The 23586-nt window shown below is 39.5% G+C and overlaps 1 protein-coding gene across 4 annotated transcripts in view; it reads left to right on the top strand.

Moving 5' to 3' along the window:
• The window catches only part of RAPGEF5 (Rap guanine nucleotide exchange factor 5), a 150416-nt gene that overhangs the window by 115748 nt on the left and 11082 nt on the right, over nt 1-23586 (top strand). For all 4 annotated transcript variants that reach the window (XM_052693721.1, XM_052693720.1, XM_052693723.1 and 1 more), the window contains 12 exons: nt 684-828; nt 2034-2131; nt 2828-2858; nt 3780-3858; nt 6784-6933; nt 9551-9648; nt 11349-11471; nt 12636-12814; nt 16015-16105; nt 18300-18350; nt 19468-19555; nt 22649-22713. In XM_052693721.1, coding sequence (XP_052549681.1) covers nt 684-828; nt 2034-2131; nt 2828-2858; nt 3780-3858; nt 6784-6933; nt 9551-9648; nt 11349-11471; nt 12636-12814; nt 16015-16105; nt 18300-18350; nt 19468-19555; nt 22649-22713 — 1198 coding nt within the window. The remainder of the gene's footprint in view (nt 1-683; nt 829-2033; nt 2132-2827; nt 2859-3779; nt 3859-6783; nt 6934-9550; nt 9649-11348; nt 11472-12635; nt 12815-16014; nt 16106-18299; nt 18351-19467; nt 19556-22648; nt 22714-23586) is intronic.

The following is a 23586-nucleotide window of genomic DNA, read 5'->3' as shown; positions in this document are numbered from 1 at the left end:
ATTTCTATAAGCTATAGAATGTTGCTTGAATGAACTTGGAGCTATGAATTGAAATAACTTTTTTTTTTCTTTTCTTTTTGTTGTGAAAGTCATTTCACCTACTGAAAAAAAGAATAGCAAAGGGACCGGAATGATGTATAATGTGAATATCTTCTGTCATTTGCTGTTTCTGCTTTGTGAATAGAGGACAATAGTGGAAATTGATTCTTTTTTTCTTAACAGTGTTATTTCGGCTTACAGCGTAATTTGTACAGGGAAAAAGAAACTGACTTCCTCTGCTCAATATTTTTCTTGTAATGATGCATTGTCCTCTTTCATGCAGACATTCATGTTGGTGTCTGTGTGCAGGGCAAAGTTTTGTTCCAGCTTCTATAGGAAAGTTATGACTCAACATTGAATAATTTCTTTTAAATGGATTTTACTTTTCATAGACTTTTCTTTCTAATCTAGGAAGGAAAAAAGCTTTATTGACATAGAGAATGAACATTTATATTACTGAGCATTTCATTCCAAAAAGTTGATGAAACTCCCAAAGCTTCAAACAGGATAGGTATACGTTCAGAACTGGACAGTGTAGTCAAACATAGTCTTTCATTGCCACGCAACATGGAAGATGATTATGCATTGCTGAATTTCAAAGTTTCAATGAATTCTTAGTTTTTATTTTCCTTAACTTACTGCACCTATTGTGCAAAGAACCATCAAGGAAAAGAAGATGACTCTGATGTATCCTGCAGGAAACGAAAGGTCTTGCATTTGGTGTCTCAGTGGACTTCTCTCTACAAAGACTGGTTACATGAAGATGAGCATTTAAAACAATTTTTAAAGGTATTGAATCACTTCCTGATGCATTTCAATGCTGTTTAATTAGTATACAGTGTTTCAGAAGCTGCAACAGGAAAAAGTATAAAACATCATTTTTCATATTTAAATTTTGTCCTTGATATCTATAATACAAAGTGTATAGTATAAAGTTTTTGGAAGAGGACATTCTGCATATGAGAGCAGAGACCTTAGGATTTTTGCTCTTTGGTACTAGGCTGTGTAGTACTGTATTGGAAATTGGGCATCATTCCAGCCACCAGCCAGGTTATACTGCTGCATGTACCTTGGTGCAGTGCCTTTCTGTCTCTAAGGGTGTGTGGCTGTCCAGTTTTTGTACACCCAATATTTCTGCCTGAGGAGTTGGTGTGATACAAAACAGTAGTAACGTAAGTGATGGTTGAAGTTATATGTGTGAAAGCAATATACAGGTTTATAATTCAGAATTATTTATGCTGAGATTCTTAGATGTAGGAGTATTAATTGGGCTAAAACAACTTGATGATTCAGCCAATACGTATGAATATTTTTAGAAGGAAAAGAGTAGCATTTGTGTGCAGATTCTGAAAAGGCATAGAAAAAACGTTTCCCTCAATTTCAACCAACTAAGCCAATTCATTTGACTTACCTCTTACTTGTGGTGGTGTCTCCCAAAGTTAACTGGGACTCCTAGTTGAGGGTAGTCAGAAAACGCTTCCTCCAGAAAGAAAAAGTTAGGTTTATTTATTTATTGGCTTAAAATTAAGAGCATGTTTTTGTTTGTGAGAGATATTAATTTAAATGTACGCAAATATGAGGAAAACTGGAGTAGAGCATTCATTTTAAAAGTCTAAGTCACATAAATCTGTTTTTACCATTTTGGATGCGGAATGTTGGTGTGTTATGTTCTCAAGCTTCAGAATGGATTCTCCTGAATTAACTTAGATTTTGTGTAACAACCATGAGTGCCATTTTGTCTGTAGACTAATGAGCATCGACATTTTGCTCACTCACTTGGTGTTGATACAGAGTGTTTCTTCTTAGCCAACTGAGCACTGACTAGCCTGTAAAAATAAGCAAGGACATTCCCTAATCACGGATCTTGCTAAAGAATTGTGATGAAATTTGTTGCAGTATGCTTCCGCCTGATTGATTTAGACCATTGCTGGGATACTTCAGATTTATTTTTGAGTTATTAGATGATTGCATAAAGTATTTATTTTACTTTGTAGACAATATACCGGAATGTGTTAGATGATGTGTATGAATATCCCGTTCTTGAGAAGGAGCTGAAAGAATTTCAGAAAATACTTGGGATGCATCGTCGTCAGTAAGTATTGATTATCCTTGTTATCAGATCTCATTTTCCTTAGTGTAATTTATTTTTGTTGTCATCTTGCTGTAATTCTGTAAAGATAGAGGGATGAGTGATACAAGTACTGTATTCATTTTCACAATTAATCTTTAAAATAGAGCCAGATTATTCCATTTTATCTGACGTTTGTTGGGTGGTGTGGAACTTTGTGGAAAAACTGCCAAAATGTCACTCAGCAGTCTCTGATTTCAGATGATGCATCTTATCTCTCCTTCTCTCTCATGCAATATTGAGAAGCAGATCTATTTCTCAATGGTAGTGTCAGGGTTATTATTTTATTAATCTGATGGTATTTTTAAAAGATGTTCCCTTGGTACATTTCTCCAGCAGGTGAAAATTATTTCTGTGGTTTGTCCATTTGAGAACTGGAAGGACATTGGCTGCCACTGGTATCGGCATTCTCCAGGAGCTCCCAGACTGGCAGCATTTCTTTTTTCTGTACTGACTTTGTGACTCCCATGAAAGTTTTGTAGTTGAGCCAAGTGACCTCAGCTTTCACTAAAGGATCTCTACAGCCATTTTGTGGAGACTGTAATTAAAATATATATATATATATATATATATATATATATATATATATATATATATAGATTGCTGAAACTTTCTAAAGTTTGGATTGAAAGATAATTAGAATTTTCCTTTTTGTTTCAGCACTGTGGATGAATATTCACCACACCGAAAGGTAACACAAACCTTGTTTTGCTCATTGCTAGCTAACTTACAACCTTTCTTTCTTTCCCTCCCTCCACTTTCACTCTTTTCTTGGCAGTTCAATTGAAAGTGACAGGTGACCAAAAACATGACAGGATACATCAGTGAGGCTAGACCTGCAACATTGCTTAAGGAAATTTTTTTTTATGGCAGTGTCACCTGTATATCACTTGTGTGAACTAACCTGCAGTGGCTGTGACAGTATTATCATTTTAACAGCATGTCCTGAGATGTCACTGTTGAATATTTTGAGTTGGGAGCTTGTCCCGCCTGGCTGGATAGATGCAGAAAACCTGGGCAAACCAGTCTGAGCACAGGCATCAACTGCAGGTGTCAAACAGCCTAAGCAAAGGGGAATTTGTTGTGATAGAGCAGAGAAAGAGAGAAAGAAAGAGGAACATGGATTTGTCTATTTAAGCAGAAGGAAAAGGTGCTACTGGAGACATATGAATTGTGCAGGGCTGAACTGCTGACCTACTGAAGTACCTGGGCTGAAGCATGTAAAGGGCTTAAAATGTTACAGTGGAAATACAGGAAGCAGAATGTGGTATTGTAATGAAATTGCTAAATAGGCCGATTGGTACAAAGGAAATATGTATGAGAAAAGTACGTAAGAAGTGACCTCTGCACATAACTACAGAGAACCTTGAGGTGTGGCTGCTGTTTGGTATAGGCATGTCTCACTTCCTCAGAAATTCCCACCTTTACCATTATTAAGTTAGGCAACTTCCAGCTTACTGATGCAGGAAGGGTGGGTTAATTTCCTATACTGCAACCTTTTTGGCCAGATGTATGCATTGAATGCTGTATTTTATCAATTGCTGCATGGTAAAGGGAAGGAATGCAGACAGTCATTGTTGTGTCTTTTTTTTCCTCTCCTACTCCCTTGCAGAACAAAACCTTTTTCCACCAGTTCAGTCTGAAGGAGAACTGGCTGCAGCACAGAGGAACCATGAATGAAGCAGAAGAAAGTAAGTATGACTTAAGAATGGGAAAAAGCCTTGCACAGTACTTTTAAATGTCAGGGTAACCTTTTTAGTAAGAGCTGCCTGTTAGGGTACAGTCTGCTTCCAGGCGTACAGCTTCTGAACTGAGCCCTGGGGCCCCGAAAGAAGAGAGATTTGCCTGTGTGAAGATTACTTGTCTGCCTCCTGCTTTGCAGGCACTCAGCAGTGGAGTGAGATATCTCAGGCTTTCCACCTGCGCGGTTCCTCTGTGGCCCTGTGACAGAGCTGTGTGGCTCACAGCCTATCCATCAGAGTTGGAAACCGTAACACAGGGCAGGAATAGTCTCCTGACCTAGATCCTGGGTGTGAGAGGTGAATGCACCTGTCAGGTTAAGTGGAGCAGGATCTTCTAACTCTGAGAACCTACGTAGGTGCTCTCCACAAAAACATTTCCATGTAGCGAGTGAGATGCCACTATGTTTTAATGTCAACTGTTTCATTTTTCCCTTCATTGCTGCTAAAGCAATGGTAAAGTGAAGCTTTCACCCTGCTGTAAGGCCTGCGAGAGGAAGGAGGCAGAGAGGAGAATAACATGCACACAAGCAGAGAATAGGCAGAATTACGCAGTATTATCTTCCTTTCTTGGTGAAGAACTCCAGAAGTTCAGGCTGAGATAGGGTATTTTTAGTGCTCATTTGTGACACGGTAAGAACTGAGCTCCTGTAGTGACAAGTCTCTCCTTACATTATGTACTGCTGGTAGATAGATAGCCTCTTTTCTGCCTGAAATTTATTTGAGGTTTAGGCTGACGAGGCTGCTTCTAGAATGTCATTTCTGGATGAAAACCTCCACACTCATTTTTCCTCTTAAAAAGTTTGACACAGCTCATGAAAAGTATAGAAGAGAGGGCACAGACTGAATGGCCATAGGGACAAGAAAGGCTGGACTCAGCAAGGCCATAAATTGCTGTTCACTCTCTTCTTGCGAGCATGAGCCATGGAATGTGCTGGGACTGAGGGAATGAAATAGAAGGTGCAAGACTAGGGGGAAAGAGGCAGGTGCCTGAGCACGATGGAGGGAAATGGGATGGGCTGTGGAGTGCTGCCACATGATGGTGCTTGTAAAGGATGGGTTTGTCCAATGGCTCCTGCCCTCAGTGGCAGAGATCAGACCAGGAGCATTCTACCTCCTAATGTAAGTATTTTCAGGGTGGTTTACAGCGCGTGCCCATGCCCTCCTGTTAGTGTTCCCTACTGCGTTTCACTGAGGAGCAGTGTGGGCTCCTGGAAGGGATGACATGGCCCATGCCCATAGATACCACAGAACATTTAAAAGATGTGTTGTGGGGGGAGTTTTGGGATAATTGCTGTGATGATTGTTTTCAAGAACCTGACCTGTAGGTTGGGTTAGTTTGGTGCTAAACAGAAGATACATCAGTAGCTCAAGTATAAGTTAATATTTTGCTGTCATTTTCCTCTCCCAAATGACAGAGGTTGAGGCTTCAAACAAAATCACTGCAGGCAAGTTGTGTTGCACTTTGCGTATGGAGGGCAAATATTTATGTCAGATTTACTTATTTTCTTATTTAGAGTGCAGTTGATGTATCTGTCTATTCACGAGTTATATGTATTCTGAAGAAAGATTCTGACACATGCTGAGCACCTGATTTACTGTCTGTCAGCACAGACAGGTTAAGAAAAAAATTATAAAATCAAATTGCTTTTCTTCCCCAAGGTTAAATGTCGAGTTCCTCCTTCCTTCTTATCTTCATTTTTCTCTTCTACAACACACACAAAAAAGATGTTCAGTAAGATAGAGTTGTTAACCATTTCTGGCATGGTCTCAGTTAATGGTACTGCCCTGAAGCCATGAAGATTCATAGGACAGACAAGGAACTGTTGCTGCATACATCTGTCAATAAAAATACAGCATTTCTGGAGAAGAAAAATATTGTATTATACTGCCATGGTAGCAGCCTATCTGCAATAAGAAGTACAAAAGTAGAAGAAAATTGAAAGTTTAAGCACAGAAGTGAGTATGAAATCCAGAGTTATGGTGATTCTCATTAGCAGGTGTCATTTTTAAAATATTTTTGCAAGTCTACAGCTGTTTCTTCCCTTTTTAAGTATGGCAGCTGTATTTCAAATGACTGGCTACAGCAAACTCAGCAAAAAAGACTGCAAACCTAAAATTCTGGGAAGCAGAGGGAGTATACCTCGCTTCTGAAGGAACAACAAAACATTACATGAGCTTCCTGCAGCATTACTGATGGGAATCGTTTCCATAGCCTAATTGGTTCTAGGACTTCAGTGGAAGTGATGGGCCCAGGGTTTGTCCATTTTCTCCAAATGAGTCCCTTTTATGTGTATTGCAAATGACTCGGGATGGATTTGTCAGAATTAATTGCACTGCTGTTCAGGCAGCCTCTGCTGGTGCAAAAATGCCCTGGCAATGCACACCACTAAATGTCCAGACAGATAAGCTAGCAAGAGTAGTTACAGAGCAGGGAGCTTCTCGAGAAGGATGCTGTTCCAGGTGAAAGTGGAGGAGCAAAACAGTTTCTGCAGCAGGTATGAGACACACCAAAAGAATGCTAATTTATCTGGGCCTAGAAGGTAAGGACAAAAGATGATAACTGCTAAGACTGTAGTGGTTACAGAAGGTGCACAGCAAGGGAATTTGTATACATTGAGTCCTCAGGGTAGGAACTCTTAAATAGGCTTCCCTGAAATGAACCCATGGAGATGCATTTGCTTGTCCCTGTCATTTCCTAGAGTGAAGAGGTCGGAAGTGGGGAAATGGTGAGGTTTGTGCTCAGTTTCATGCCCCTGTTGGGCAGAGTGCAGGAGTGGCCTGTCTTGCAGCTGGGACTGGGGCTGCTGTGCTTTCCCCTGTTTCCTTCAGGGTGCCTTTGGCTGCTGCTGAGCCTGCCTTTCTTGCTTTGTGCAGTTTTCTGCCGTGTGTACATCACGGAGCACTCCTACGTCAGTGTGAAAGCTCAAGTAACCACTTCAGCGCAGGAGATACTGAAGATTGTTGCAGAAAAGATCCAGTACCCGGAGGAGGAATTGGCACTGGTGATCATCACGTTCTCTGGTGGTAAATAATCTTACTTCATCCAACCACTCACCTCTTAGTGCAGCATGTAAGGGAGGGTTGGGATTCTCTGGTGCAGGATACAGCTGTGGCCCACAGCTGGATGACTATGGAACAATGAGAGCTGCTTCCCAGAGCCGTTCCCATGGAAACAGCTCATTCCCGAGTAACACTGGATGAGGCATTCCCTTGCTGGAAATGGACTGCAAAAGACTCCCCTTTTCAACAGTATTACAAGATTTTTTTTTTGCCCACACATAAATCTTCAACTTTCAGATCTAAATTAATTTAGAAGGTGTTGAGGAAAGGTTTTCTTTTAAAATATAAAAGGGAATAACAGCTTTTGAATGTGTGGCTGTTTCTTTACAGGATGGGTAGTGAATATTCTCCAATAGAGACAAGGGAGGCATATATTTGCACAGATGAGATACTGAGCATGACCTAGCAGTACTTTGTAGGCAAACTTGCTTATGACTGACGTTTTTTGCCTGTTAGTGTTTCTTGTTTAACAGAGGAGGCTTACTGTCTTTTTCTGAGGAGGATCAGCCTGAGGGTAGGCTGATAGTAGGGAACTGCCAAGCTATCAGGTCTTAAGATCTTTTATTCAGGTTTGCTCACTGTAATACCTTGTTGGGCTCTTATTGAAAATAAAGCAATGTAACTGGGTATGTAGCATGAACAAGTGGACCCACAAAGTAGGGTTAAGCCTTTACAACACCTGGGTCATCTTCTCAGCTAGCATTGGTGGATGTCAGTCCCCTATGGCAAAGGATGAGCCCTTAAATATACTTCACTCGTGCTTGTTTCTTTGGCAGTGTAGTTGAATGAAATATAGACAAATGCTGAATTGTCCCACTTATGTATCCAGTTCAGAATTGGAAGCCCGCATTTTCCTCCCCCACACTAAGCACAGTTAAATAATTCTGTGGGTCTCTGGTGTGAGTGGCAGAAGCTGGAGCCTTAACCAACAGTCAAGAGCTTGGGCACCATAGGCAAAGGGTGGCCATATGGGAGTTTTGCATGTTGGTATCTTGACCAGCTGGGTTGCATCTCTTGCAGACACATTTACCCTTGTGCGTGCCCAAACTCAGATCCAGTGTGTTTTGCAGCCCTGCAAGATCAGGCTGCTGCGGTTGTTCTTCAGATCTCGTGCTCCTGTTCAGGAGCAGGGCAAGCTTTGCTCCGCTAGCAATGAATCTGGCACTAACTGCCTACTTGCTTATGTAAAGAAAACTGACAATTCACAAGCAATGAAAAACAATATCATTTCTTAACTGCATTGTTGACTGAAAAAGCCATAGAATAGAAATAATTGCCATTTGGCTGTTCAGTAAGAAATAATAATTAAAAAGCTGGTACAACAGACTGTCATCTGTACATGACTATTGTAATTCCTAAAATGCTCTTTGTTATTGACTGAATTAATTGGAGATAGAACAAGGGTACTGAATTTGTGCTTATGCATTGTCACTTGTGCACTGTGTGCAATAGTCAGCAGCCTGCCATGATTTCTTCATTTTTTCTTTGTTTTTCTTTTTTGTGTGACTCAGAACTGTCATCTGCCATCCGCTTGGAGGGCAGCAGGATGAGCATTGAAGAACACATCTTTATTATACTCCTAAAATGAACAAGCAAGGTCTTTTTGTTCAAAATTACCTTGGAAAGACATACTGATAGTTCAGCATGAATGTATCTGGTGTCAGTGTGAGCAAGGGAAATGGCAAAAATGAGTAGCGTTTTTTGATACTTCGCCCTTGAATGCCTGTTCCTACTCCTCCTTCATGGGCCATGAAGAGTCTGAGGTGGCTGTCAGCATGCTTGTAGTTCTTTTTGGTCTACATTAGTACAGTGACTGTAATCAAATATCACGTCAGCTCTCCAGAAAATTTCTTGAAGCCCATAGGAAAAGACAGTTTTCTTAGGGCATGGATGTTTAAACTTTGTTCTGGGTTTTTGGTTAGTTTTTCTTCCACTTTTCTCTGGTGCCTCTAAGATTGCCCACTGGAGAAAAAAAGTCCTTTCTCTTCACTGCTTGTCTGGAGGGTTCTGCTCTTTCACTCAACTGGTTACTAAACAAATTGCTATAGGTCTAGAGGAATTTCTTTGTGTAAATTAATTAGCAAGGGGTTGGTTTGTTATTTTTTTTTTTCCACCCATTGCTCTTCTCTGTGGGGTGAATGGCTATTGATGACATCTCCTCGTTCTTTTCTGCCTGAGACACACAACAGCTCTGTCTCTTGAGGCATTGCTCTAACTAAAGTCACTGTGCTTGTGGTAGATACATTGGGTTGAAATGAAATGTTCAATAATGCATAGGAAGTTAGGCTGGAAAATGTAAGGGTTTATCCTATATTAAGTTGAAGTTGAAAGCATATATTTTTGTTTGTGCTTTAGTCCAGCATCAGATACATCTTACTTTTATTGTTCTGAATGGTGTGGAAATGATGAACCCATGCCTGGAATTGCATGGGGATTGTGTTTGATGCTGAGTTACGTTCCACAAAGCTGATGTGACTTTTCAAATATAACTGTAATATTCTTCTCATATTTATACTCCTTTTCTTAAGAAAGTTTATACTACTTTTCTGAAGCTTCTGCGTTTTATTTTCCATTTTCAAAGAAAAACATGAACTACAACCAAATGACTTGGCCATCTCAAAATCTTATGAGTCATCCAGTCGTATGTTTGTCTACCGAAGAGACCTGACTGATTCTTTGGTAAGCATATGTATTTTGTATTCCTCTTTTTGATATGTCTGATTCAAGATCAAGGCTTAGTGTTCCTTTAAGAGAGTTTTTTCAATATGTAATTTATTTTTTAGTTCCTCAGTAAGTGGAGCTTACTGAGCTGTTCTATACCTGGAAAAAAAAATCTTGCACTAACAGCAGTTATTTGACTGAGCAGTAATGGAATTTGTTCATCAATTTCAAATAGACCAAAGCTTCTATAGAGCTTAAATCTTTCAATCTACGTCAGCCCAGAAAAGCTGGCTTGTGCTTGTACAGGACTGACTGGGATGAGGATTACTTCAGAGCTCACATAGCTTTTATTATTTTTTTTTTTTGCCTTGTGTGCCTGTACAATACTTAAAATGGCTGGTGTAGAATTGTAGGAAGTGATAAACTCTGCATAACATATGAACACAGAATTACTACATGTAGATGTATGTAGAGTGAGTTATATGAAAATTACTGAGCATCAGCATGGCTACGGTGTTGTGGTATCCATATGGTTATATTGCTGCTGCTGTCACCCCTCCCCTTCCTTCTGTCTCTCTGGTGCCAGAGAGAGTGGGTTGGAGAGCTGCAGTTCTCTCATTCCTGCTCTCCTCCAAAACTGAGATCGCAAAATCTCTCTCCCTGCTGATTTCCTGAAACCTCAATGAGGCAGGAACTCCAGTAATTAGTCTTTTCTGCTGATTATTCATGTGCTTTGAGGAAAGTGTGGGGACAGTATTGCAGATGACTTTCACGTGTTGTCAGCACGAGCATTTGTGCATTCACCCTAGCTATGAGAAATGTCTATTTACATTTTGTTGGATCAATGTGCCCTGAAGAGCTGACATGCTGATATCATTGTAATCCGTCATCCCCATTATGTCCAGCATTTTAGCTTCCTCTAAAAACGCTGGCATTAAGGAAAGGTTTGCAGTGTGGTCAGGTGACAACCAATCTAGTTTCATTAGTTGCATAATAAAAACGGCAAAACTTGCTGTAACTGTCAAAAATAAAGCGCCAGAGCAATGGCTTAACTGATAAGAATAATCTTTCATCTTGACAGATTGTTCATGTGCCAAGATTCAGACTGATGAGGTAAAAAACCCAAGAGAAATACAAACCTTTGAAAATCAGAGCTAATAATGGCTATGTCAAGTGACCATTAATACCAGCAGTGCCTGTGAACTCCACAGTAATAACCTAAGTAACGTTTACGAATCAGAATGCGCAGTGTTTGTTGGCATTTAGAGTAAATTAATCATAAAACAGGTGGATTTATATTTTTTGTAAGCATATGTTGAATGGTGGCAAGTTTTGTGAATTTTTTCTAAATCTGGTATGTGCGCAGAAATTTCCTGGTGTCTTAATTAAAAAACTACTTTCTGATCATTTCAGGGATCATATTTTCATTACGTTCATTACTTGTTTGGTCATTTTTTCAAACTCAAAGTTTAAAGAGAGAGGGAGAAGTCCTAATCCAATAGGCCATAATCAATCCTATTGACCCATTTCTTGTTTCAAGCTATTTATTAAATTTGCTATCACTCACCAATTTTAATTAATGTGGGGAAAAAAAAGCCCTCAGTGCACTTAGAGAACATTACTTACTCAGCTTTGTTTTGTACCTTGGTCTAGAATCTGTTTCATTGTGAGCCTTTTGGCACTTACTCAGGATTTTTTGTTCTTGTCTATTAATTCAGAGCCCATTTGCTGAAAATGAAGAGTTGCAGCAACGGTCTGTGAGAATTTTGGGAATCAACACCTGGGATCTTGCCTTAGAACTAACCAACTTTGATTGGAGCCTCTTCAATGCAATTCATGAGGTGAACAGCATCATGTCCACTTCCAAATATATTGCCATTGTAAAATATTATGTTGCTATGGGGTTCTGAAGTTGCACTAGTGCTTTGGTGCATCAGCATTCCTTGGATTGTAGTTCATCACCATGACAGTGTAATTTCTCTATAGTGATGTTAATTGAATCAGGTCCAAGAGCTGTGCAGTAATCCTAGATACTGAAAAAGTTTGCTAAAGTTTTGTAGCTTCCCTATGGTGATGCATCTCATGTCCCCTGTATATCTCATGGGTTTTACTGAGATTTACCTGAAGAAAATAAGAGATCATGGTTACTCTCAAAAATTCCCTGTATTCACATGTTGTCTATGCAAGTTGTACTTTGCATTCAACATTATTCCAGTAAATATGGAACTCCACAAATAGGTATCCTTGATATGGCTATAATCGCAACAGCATACACTATTTCAGAAACTTCAGATGTTCATAATACTGCTCTGGTTTGGCTTCAGTGGGATAAAAAAATATCAGACAGGATATAGAAAGGGGCATAATTGCCCACTTCTGTGTCCATTGGATTATTTCAACAACTTTGATAGGTTCTGGTGTGAGCTGCTGAGTAAAACACACAGCTCACACTGCAAAATGTCACTTGAAAATATCACTTACTGAAAAGTGTGATGGCTTTTTGAGAAAACAACACGGAAATTCTCTTACCTCCCATCAGATTTTCTTGATCTTTCATTTCATGTTCTTTTATTCAGGTTAGACACAAAAACTAGAGCTAGTCAAGGCTTTTTGCACAGAAGGCAAGAGCAGCTCTTCTGTTCGTGAAAATTCAGTCATTTTTAGAAAGAAATTGGAATGGAAAGCTTTCAGATTCTGCAGTGCTCTGATAGGGTTGCTTCTTCACACTAGAGTAGGAGTGATGAAATACAGAGACAGATTGGTATAACCACATGTGGAACCGCAAGAAATCTCACAAGGAATCTTGCAGGACTTTCAGTCTATCTACGTACTGAAATACACCTCTAGAGTTTGCTAAACCAGATTTGAAACCTGAATCAATTGTGATTGGCCCGTGAACAATAAAAAATAGCTATTTGTTACTAAATCTTGTTTCAAAACCAGTATTTTAAATAATTTATACCTCATTTGTATTTAAACTGTATTTCTTTGTTCATGTCTTCCAGCAAGAGCTGATATACTTCACATTCAGCAGACAGGGCAGTGCTGAAAACACTGAGAATCTCAGTCTTCTACTTCAAAGATGCAACGAAGTCCAGCTTTGGGTTGCTACTGAGATTCTTCTCTGCACTCAGCTCTGCAAACGTGTACAGCTAGTCAAAAAGTTCATCAAGATTGCTGCCCAGTAAGTTTCTAAAATTACAATACAAATCCTTGAGTATGTGTGCCTTACATAAATATTTATTGGGAAAGAAGAGTTAGGTGCAAGAGCAAAGACAAAAAGCAGTTTACTGAATAGTAAACATACATAAGTAAAAATAGCCCATTACAATAACAGCACACACTTGCTGAAACTAAATGTGGAATATACAGTGTACAATTCTTTTCCAGCAGTTCAGTTAACATATTTGCAGTATCAAATGGAAAATCCCTGATGCTGCAGAAATACCTCCTTCATAGTCGGGATAGTTCTTTTCTTTGCAGAGATAACCTGAGGGACTCCAATATAAAGCAGCACTGTTATTCGCCAAAGACTATAAGAAAAACAGAACATTCTGTTTTAAACCTGAAAGGTCTAACTGGAGAGGAAAATGGCTGCAGTAATATGTTGCCCCATACAATCTTGTCTGGAGTACTCTCTAATTTGTTGGAGCAGGACAGTTCCTCACTAATCAGATTTGACCATCTATTCTTGCACTATTAGTAAGTAGCACTGGCATTTATTTTGTGCCTTGGAACAGCGTACATACGTATACTGTACACAGAGAGCTTTTTTCTCTGAAATCACTTTTATTTTGGTAACCAAGGGAGTGGAGCAGTTTAAATATGTGCAGCCATTCTCCTTGCCTCTTTCTCCTCTTGCTGGTCTTTTGCAATATTTGAATATGCATATTCATGGAAAATGTATAATTTGTTCCCCTCATCGACTGGATTGATTTAATTTGCAAGGCAGTTACATACAAAAGCATGTTGTCTGCTGAAGCAGTGCCTTTGGCAAAATTAATTCTCCTAATCTAATCTTGTGTAACTCATAAATGTGATCTGATTTAGCTTGCAAGTTCTATGGTATATGGTAATATGTTCATTTTCTGCCTTATCAATGGCCATGTTTGGTCCAATTACATCAAAAGTGAATGGTTCTGTCCCACATGAATGTAGATATATTTGTCTCCAGACTAGAATGTTGCTCTGTCTCAATTAATTCCATGTCTGTGAAGTGAATAGTCCAAGTTGTGGAAACTAAATACAGTTGTCAGTAAATGATAGACAGGCTCTCCCAGTGCATTGGAGAAGCACCCCATCACCCAACATGTTTCCAAGTGAAAATATGATTGTATCTCATAAATTCTGGAAGAGTTGAACGGGAAACGGGTAAGGTGCAGGGATAGTGTTCCAAGCAGAGACATGATCCAAGCAGCCCTGCTGTTTTGTTTATGATGAAGGGAGGGAGGCAGGGAGCTCTGAGCTGCTCAGGCTGCTTCCTGCTCCCTCAGAATCAGCAAGGAGTTTCTCTCTGATTTCCACTTTGTCAGCAAAATAACAGAACTAAGATCTTACGGTGTGTGTGTGTGTGTGCTTCATTATTGAGGGAACTCCACCTGCAGAAGATGGGAGGCTTTTACACAAGTATGTCAGTACTTAAGGAGAGACAGTTATTGACACACAGATGTCTATTCTTCTGTTGATGAGTTAGTCTAAAATGGAAAACAAGTGATTTGAGAGAGAAAATAAGTTAGCATTGCTAGAAATGAGCATCTAGAAGAGTCAGAGAAGCAAGTCAACATGGTGTTAGAATAAATGGATTGTAACAGATGTCTTCATGTTGCTCAAGGGGTGGCTGACTGAAATACATACCTTCTCTCTGCAGTTGCTTGAGAGAATTGGATCCTCCAATAAGAGTTTATCCAGGTTGTGTTGGACTCCTTTCTTGCTTCACAGAGGATTACCTTCGAGAGCTGCCTGACTTTAATGATAAAAGAACTCAAACAACAGAGTCAGGATTAATTTTAGGATAACTGAAATTAAGTGAAAGGTGCCATCTAAAAGTGGTATGCAATGATGAGTGTGAGCTTTATGCAAACTTGTAACAAGTGCTGGAGAGTTTTCAGTTTAAAGCATTGGCACATACTTTTCCCTGATGATTAATCCCATTGATGACAGTGGATTCGCTCATACTTAAAATCATCTTAGGATTCTGTCTTTCTCATACTCACAAAATTATACGTCTGTTTGTTGTAGTCTTCAGGAATCTATAGAAGTGGAACCTTCTTTGGGCTCTTTATTTCGGGATATATATAAAGAGACAAGGGGTCTTTATTTCGGGACTTCATATTCTCTAATTGATTAGAAATAAGCAGGGACTGACTGTATGTAGAGAAATGTCAAAGAATAGAGGTATCAAGTGAATTCTGTAGAGACCAGTACTAGAACTAGTGCAAACTACAACTAATTTATAGGGATATGTAAAAAGAACATTAATCAGATTTTCAGACAATAAAAATGATGAGGGATTGTAAATGCATTGGAGGATAAAAAAAAAAAAAAGAATGATCTAAAGAGTCTAGTGGCATGTGCAAACAACAGTGGGATAAGATTTAATTTAGATAGATGCAAAGTAATTCAGCTAGGGAATTCTAATACCGAGCTGAAGAAATAAATGCATGATTGTAAAGAACAGTACTGTGACAAAGGTCTTTGGGTAATAATAGATGACAAATTAAAGACAAGGACAAAGTGTGATGCTGTTCTAAGTAGATATATTTTATGTTTATTTTATACTCGCACAGGAGAAAGATGTAAGAACTTAGAGGGAAAACAGTAATTGTGCTCCTCCTTCCTTCCCCACTGTCTCATTACTTCTTGGTAAGAAAGAGAGAGGGAAGAAAAGTTAAAATGAAATACAAAGAATTCAATGAAAGATAATAGCAGTATGAAGAAATAGATTGCAATCCATGGCCACGAGAAGAAATTGAAGGAACCAGTGATGTACAATTTGCAGAAGAAATGAAAAAAGGGATAAAAATATTTATAATACAAGAGAATAGAGGTCAAGGATTTATTCTGTATGGTAAAGGACAACAGAGAGTAACTTGAACACTGAAAAGGGAAAATTACTTCCGACAGCAAAGGAAGAAAAATAACCTGCCAACTACAGGCTTGATGAAAGATGGAACACTTGCTAAAAAAACTTCTTTGAGACCACATCACCTAGACTGCAGGTGGCCATGGTAGGATGTTTAATGAGTTCATTACGTGGAAGATGATTGTATGTTAGTGCTGAGAGCTGAAATTGGACTCAGTAACCTAGGATACCTGTGCTTTCCATTTATCTCTTATTCCGAGGACAAAAAATCAGAATACAACATTCATATTTTTATTCCACAGCTGTAAAGCCCAAAGAAATCTGAATTCATTTTTTGCCATTGTTATGGGTCTCAACACTGCGTCCGTCAGCCGGCTGTCTCAGACCTGGGAGGTAAGATGCATCTTTGTATTTTTTAGATTCTGTCAACACCAATTCTCACGTATGTTGTGTACTGGTGAATTACCTTTTCTTCCTAATTATTTGTTTTTTCATGCTGAAATCAAACGGAGAACAAATGTCAGTAGAGAAACTTTACTGTGACCTGAAGCCTTAGATACATACCTATTCAAATAAATGTGTCCTTCCAGAGCTTTTGAATACGAGCAAAGCAAGGAGTTCTCAGCCTTTTAGAAAAAGTCAGGTACATTATCCTAGCATTGTAAGTATATGTCAGAAAAGAACGTCTTATAAGTTTGGTTCTAAATAAGGCATTTCATTTATAAAATGAAAAACAAAACTTTTTAACTTCTCCTTGATTAAGTCCCTCACAGTTGCCATGAATTTACATACTAGAGAACAGAGATTGACTGTTAAAGAAGCTATCAGTTGCCAGTCAGAGCATGTTTAGAGGAGAGTGCCACTGAGACTTGTGTTTATATTGTCCCTTGTTTGTTTGTTATTCCATTTCAGTAGATTACTGAGTAGTAGTTATCTGCAAGTTTGCTGTATTTGTTGGTGAACCTAAAACTGAGGAAGGAGTAATTTGATGTTATATGGGGAGAAACATCATCCCTTGCCGCTGCCCTTGCACCACAAGCAGGCAGGATTCAACAAATGTGAACCTATAACACAAACTGACAAAGAATGGAATCTTTGGAGATGCTTTTGAGTACCAGTGGCTATTGAAGGGTTACAAAGCTATCTAACACATGAAATCATGCATATGTAAATGGCACTGCATATGCCAGTGACTTTGGCATGCAGAGAAATGAGGACAATGATTGTTACTTTGGGGTTGAGTTTGCAGGGACTCAGTCAAAGCTACCTTTAAATAACAGATAAAACAAACAGTATAGGGAAAAAACACATACATTATGGAATCCTCTTGTGTCTTTTGATTCTAAAACACTTTGCCCCACTCTATGTGTTATCTTCATCCCTTTTATGTGGACTGTAGTGGAAGACTGTAAGAGACTAAGTATTGTTGGCAACAGTGTGTGATTCTCTTGCCCATACAACAGGGAACTCTCCTGCATGGTGAGACCCCTGTGAGGATCATGTGCCTCTGGCAAACTTCTCTAGAAAGAACAAACTGTGTTGTTTGTCTGAACAAGGAGTGTCTCTGCACATGTATCTCTGTAAATATGTCAAGTTCCTGTGTGTAAAATATTTATGAAGTCACAGGCATTTTTCAAAAAAACTTCTCTGCACTGCAAATTTCAAAAGCAGAAGGTTATTTGCATTAGTAATGTGACTTCTAGAAAGTAGAGCAATGTTTATAAATTAATTATAATTACTTACACATGTAAATGAAGCCACCTAAATTTAAGCAACCATTTACACACTAAATTATGTTGGTTCTGCACTTGAATTCTTAAACAAGCAGTGCGCTCCCAAGCATATTCTACATTTTTTTCTACAGTATGCAGTATTTTAATGACCCTAACTTTCACTGATTAAAGATATTAAAAATGTGCAATTGCAAATCCATATCCAGTTATTTTAGCATTTTAATCATATCACACATCCACTTAATCTTAATTGTTCTGAATTTCTGTTCTCTGATAGTATCATTGTGGCTCTCAGGGTCTAAGTACACGAGGGAGACAGGATTTGTAGTATGGAGGATAACTTCTACTGAACTATCCAGTACAGCTGGAAAGAAAATACAAGTTCCCACAAACCCTTCTGAAATACCAACAGCAAAATTCATATTAAGGAAAAATTGCTTTGACTATAATGATGTAAATCCGTTAAAGCATCTTAGAGATACTGGCAGCAGATGCTTATGGAATAGAGTAGGCGTTAGCATACAAAGGATGAAGGAAGAAGCTATTTGTGCTTAGGCTGTCATGGAATCCTTCCCTGTCAGATTAGAATGAGATATCAGAGATGAGGTACTCATTTTTTACAAAAGTTCTCTGACACCAGCATTGGGAGGTAAATAAAACGGCTGTCAATATGCTGTTTTTGTAAAAGAACACATAGGTGTGGAGGCTGCAGGATGTAGTGCAGCTCTGGTATCTTGCAGCAGGCACTTCACAGATCAGTTCTGTAGAAAAAAAATTCAGCATTTTTCTTTTTTTGTTTGTTTTTATTTTTAACCAACTCTACTTATTTTTTTTCTCTGCATTCCCCACTTCAGAAAATTCCTGGAAAGTTCAAGAAACTTTTCACAGAACTGGAAAGCTTGACAGTAAGTACAGCATTGGCAGCAAAACAGAGTTGCTCATCTTTACCTACCACCTTTCTTTCTAATTTATGTCGAGCCTGCCTGTCACTGGAGCTAGAACCTGGTTGTGTCAGATCAGAGATTTGCTGTAGACCATGCAGCCCTCCAGAGCTCAGAGGTGGTCTAGAAAAAACAAAAAAGAAACAGGCTGTGCTCCTGACAGCTGGAAGAGGGGCAGAGTGAGGCAAATGTTTCACCCGTTCACCAGTATCATCAGTTTGAAAACTGTTCTATTGCTCTGCTGGTTAATCATCCTCTATCTGAGGAAACGTGCTGCAGATCTCAGACAAGAAGGACAGATGACGTTCAAAAAAAAAAAAAATAAAAATAAAATAAAAAGTAAGAACCTAAGGGTCTTTGTTCTCCATTATCAAAGCTGAGTAAACAAGTGTTTCCTCTGGCTGTCAGGGAGCTGGGTGAGATCGCTGCCTAGTGCAGGGAGCATGAAATCCAGCCTTTAACCATTGTCATGCTGCTGCACTATGAGTCCTTTATTAATTAATGTGTTTTCAAGATTGTCTGTAAGCTGGTGTACAAAACTGCTTGTTTAGAGAGGAAATTGAGATGAGTTTTTGAATTGCACAATGCTACTGAATCATGCTCTCTTATTTTCTTTGAAAATGTTTGTTTCATTGATCTGAGAATAGGTGTTTCTGTTTGGTTGTTGTTTTGCTTTTGTGAGGGAGGGTGAGTGGAGGTGTGGGTATTGTTTGCAAGAGGAAATTTATCAGCAATATGCTCTAGGGGGGTACATTTTGTGCTAGAAAGTAAGCTGAAGGAATTTAGCTAATAGAAAATCATGGGGAAATTACAGAGTTGTTGAGGTGCATCAGTTCTGCAAGTTACTCCAGTTTTAGAACTGCTTCATCTAGAGGAGCATAATTACTTTTGTTCTTCTCATTGTTTACATTTCCTTTTCAGTTTAGTAAGCCACTCAGTTTGAAAACCTTTATCTACCTCATTTCCTGAAGAAGCATTCTTATATCTAAGTTGTGTTCGGATCATAAGCCGATAATGGATTTAGAATTGCTCTTTTTATAGCCTATTGATTTTTCTCTCTATTACCCAAATGGTATTGTAGGACCCTTCGCTGAATCATAAAGCTTACAGAGATGCATTCAAGAAAATGAAATCTCCGAAGATTCCCTTCATGCCCTTACTTCTGAAAGGTAATGTTAAAGCTTGTCTGCTCTTCTTTGTCATGTGAGTGCAAAATGTGCAAAAATTTGTGGAGGTTAGTTAAAATACTCATAAGGAGATTATTCTTTCACATGGAGTTTAGGTAAATATGTGGCAGATACAGTGAAATCCACAAGAAAACGTTCTGTCTAGATAATAATAAACACAGCTGCTTTTCAAGTCAGGAGGAAAGTAGGAATTTTCGCAGCTTTTTCCTGGGCAGAGCCATGCCCCACTGCTTCACCAGGGTAGAGCAAGCTGATGTTACTCATTTTGTAAAGCTGAGCGAATGGGATGCACCCATCTGTCCTCCTGCAGGCTGAAAGGCGTGACAGAGCTACTTGCTAGCAGTGACTTGGGCAGCGAGCTCAGTAGCAGGTATCTCGGTTATTCCATTATCTCAGTGTCATTAATTATTGATCACCTTGTCTAGAACGTGACAAATTCATTTGATTATTCCTGTGTTCCGAAAGTGTTCTCCTTAGGCTGTTTGTGCTAGCCTGCTACTGCTGCAAGTTTAACACGTTTGGAGACAGTTTTCCAAATAAGCTGGTGACAGTTTGGTAGCCACAAGATGCTTCTCTTGGCAGGCTTCAAAGGCATTTGCATTCATTCAACTGGATATAATTACCAAGGCTTCAAAGGAAGGCAAACCTAAACAAGTAACTTGTAACAATGATGTTTGCACTGCTCTGCTATGAGGGATGTAAAAGCATGCACCTAAGAAGCATTCATGCAATGCAATCTCATGCCTCTAAAGTGTGCTGGATAGCAGAGACATTGCAGAATAACACAGCAAGCTTCTTCAGTATGGTGATCCAGAAGGAAATGTTGCCAAGGCTGGCAATTCCCAATGTGTTGCACAGCACGTATGATGTAGGAGGAAATTCTTTACTCAGAGGGGGGTGAGGCACTGGCATAAGCTGCCCATAGAAGCTGTGGATGCCCCATCCCTGGAGGTGTTCGGGACCAGGTTGGGTATGGCCCTGGGCTGAGCTGGTGGGTAGCAGCCCTGCCCGTGGTTGAGAGTTGGAAGTAGATGATCCTTAAGGTCCCTTCCAACCCGAGCTGTTCTATGACTTCATTCTACATCAAGCATGTTTATATTAAAATTATTTGCACTATGATGTTAGCACAGAAATCATTAATGAATCAACAAATTCCTATATTTTATATTTTAGCACAAGAGGAACAAAAGTAGTTTCAAGTAAATGAAATAAGAACCTTGCTCTGATTATGAGAAATAACTTCAGAGTGTCCCTTTAAAGTTAATTAAATTTAAATGTGAAGTGCAGACACAGCATTAGAAAGTCAGGCAAATTTTTCAAATATGCAATAAATGCTGTGTTATATCCGTACAACCTAGCTCAGATGCAATTTTCTGCTCCATTGAATTTATCTAGACTCTTGTTGTTGGCCACAAAGCAAATTTCTGTTTCTTCCACCCTCAGAGATATTCACTGCAGTCATAGACTTTAAAAGCTGTCTGGAAATTTCTGCTTCCAGTAGAAGTTCTTCATTAGAAGTGACATTTTTAAACTGCACTGATACAGAGACAAGCAGTGCCTGGCTGCCTGCAGTAGAGTCTTGAAGCCTTGTCCTTTCCCTGTCCCTTTCCCTGGAGAAGGTGCAGTTGGTCCTGTGCCCTTCTTCCCCTTGATGCTCAGAGTGCTGCCCAGAAGCAGGAGGTGGTGGAGGCATGCCCAGTGTGTCCCCATGCTCAACCCACTTACTCAGGAGTGCCGGAGCAGATCCCAGCTTTTCAACATCCCTCAGGCAGAGCTCTGCCTAATGAGTCCCAGCCCTGGGTTTCCAGGCTAGTATTAAGCCATTAACATTTCCATTCTAAGCAATTACAAAATCCCCCTCAGGCACAGAGCTAATCTTTAAAACAAAAGGAAATAAATCAGGTTGGCTGTTTTGAAGTAGGATGAGAGAGATGATAAAGCAGCCCACAGTGTCAGCTGCAGGTTCCGAGATCTAAAATTCCCCAAATCTAGGGGACCAAGTTGATGTGAGAGGAAGCCCAGAGATATCTTGAGATGTGCAGTTACACAGCTGTCCTGGGGGCTGGCACGTCAGCAGGGAGAGCTGTGGCTTTTAGCGAGGAATGGTGTCAATGCCATCTTGTTAGATCAGTGCTCTCTCATCCCAGTCCTCGCAGGCATGTGCACATCCATGTGGTGCGTGGCCAAAGTGGGAGATGAGGGGTATGTGATTGTGCTGCTTTGTGTCATCCAGAGGATGCACTGCTAAAGTCTGCCTGTGACCTCAGTATCTCACGTTCCAGACAGGTCTTGCTTTGTGTCTTAGCATGCACTAGAAAAACAGAGAAAATGACCTCCAGTTCCAGTTTTAATCATAATCTTAGCAGTGCTTCTTTCGCCTGATTTCTTTTATTATTTTTCCCCTTCCGCTCATTACAGTGTGTTCAATTCCCTTCCTGGAGCTAAATATAGACCTTTGCTGTTTCCTCTCACTGACCTTTTTTTATCTTTTGCAAATCCTCCCCAGCAACGCTGTGTAAGGCTGTTTTGATTCCCTAAGGTTTCCCTGGACATAATGCTTACCTCACACAAGGCTTTGAACTCCAATTTGGTGGCTCTCACTTAATCTCACCGGTGTCCCTGAGGGTACTTTAGGCAGTCGCAATGGAGAAGGAGAAAGAAGGTGTCAGAACTGCCCCCAAGCCTCTTGTTGTGCCCCTTGTGGAGCTCACGGCGCGGAGGCTCAGTCCCAGCCTGGCCACAGTCCCAGGCTGGATCTAGGCTGCAAGCATGTGGAGCAGGTGTGCCAAGCTGGGTATCTCTCTTACACCCAGTCATTCTCTGCACCACATGCACTTCATAGGTAATTCAGATTCAGTAAGAATCTGCTCTGACTTGAAAATCCTCTCGTTTTGATGTCTATGTAGTGCATATCGTTATGCTAAGCTTTTTTCACCTTTTGTAAGCTATTTTGATAATCATTAATGGGATGTTTTCCTCTTGTTTTCTTTTAGTTGCTGTTTAGAAATATCATTTCTTTGTACAGAACAACAAAGTCCTGCAAAATAATTATTTTCCCTTAATTTTTTTTTTCAGATGTAACATTCATTCATGAAGGAAATAAAACATTTCTGGATAACCTTGTTAATTTTGAAAAGCTGGTAAGCTTTATTTTATCATTTCTGTTTTTCACAGAAATTCCTATTCTCTTCTTTCCTTTCCCCTCCTTATATGACTAAAAAGGGTTTCTTCTGAGTAAATCAGGAGGAAGTAAACAGAGGTTAACTTTGCTTCAAAGAGCAAACAGGATAAAGCAGCTGACAGTTGAACTCTCCCCTGCCCCTTCCTCTGCTCCTCTTCTCACTCATTCCTCTCCACTTCTCTGTAAAATGGTTAAACCAGAGTTACCCAGAATCAGTGCTGTACTATCGCCTCAGTTTATTCCCAGGGGAATCTGTTCCTTTGCACCATCTTGTACATTTTTTCTCTTCAGTTACGTTCCCCAGTTTTCTCTGATTTCTGTCGTCTCAAGGCACTAAAGAAAAGCTATCTCTAGTTTAACCACTCACGACTGAAGTAAAATTTATGATCTAGGTTACATGATGAATAAATGAATGTCTGAAATGTAACTTGAACTGAATGTACACACCACTATATTAACTCTCGTGCAGAATGCCACTTAATATCTTTGGGCTCTTCTAGCAGTCATGATGTCACCTCTACGCTATGATGATTCCCAATGAATGTTTGATTTGTCTAATTTGCACTAAGTCTTTGCTGGTAACATTTTTGTAGTGCTCAAAGCCATAGCTTGTATATTTGAACTGTGCTGGCAGGGAGAAATTTTGGTTTTGTTGGGCTGATGTACTTGATCAAGAAACCAAAATGTTCTTTCTGATTGCTCTGGATGTGCCATGAGACTGTGAGTCCAGATGGCTGTTGCTGGGGAGTTGTTTTTGACTATTTTCTCCATGTGTTTACACTTGTTTGAGAATGATCGTGCAAACTGGGAGTTATTCATGAACCAGATGTTG

The sequence above is a fragment of the Tympanuchus pallidicinctus genome, unplaced genomic scaffold (genome assembly GCF_026119805.1).
Source record: "Tympanuchus pallidicinctus isolate F22 unplaced genomic scaffold, pur_lepc_1.0 scaffold3, whole genome shotgun sequence".
Classification (NCBI taxonomy): Eukaryota; Metazoa; Chordata; class Aves; order Galliformes; family Phasianidae; genus Tympanuchus; species Tympanuchus pallidicinctus.
The sequence above is the reverse complement of the archived record's forward strand: the minus strand, read 5'-3'. Positions and strand labels throughout refer to the sequence as shown.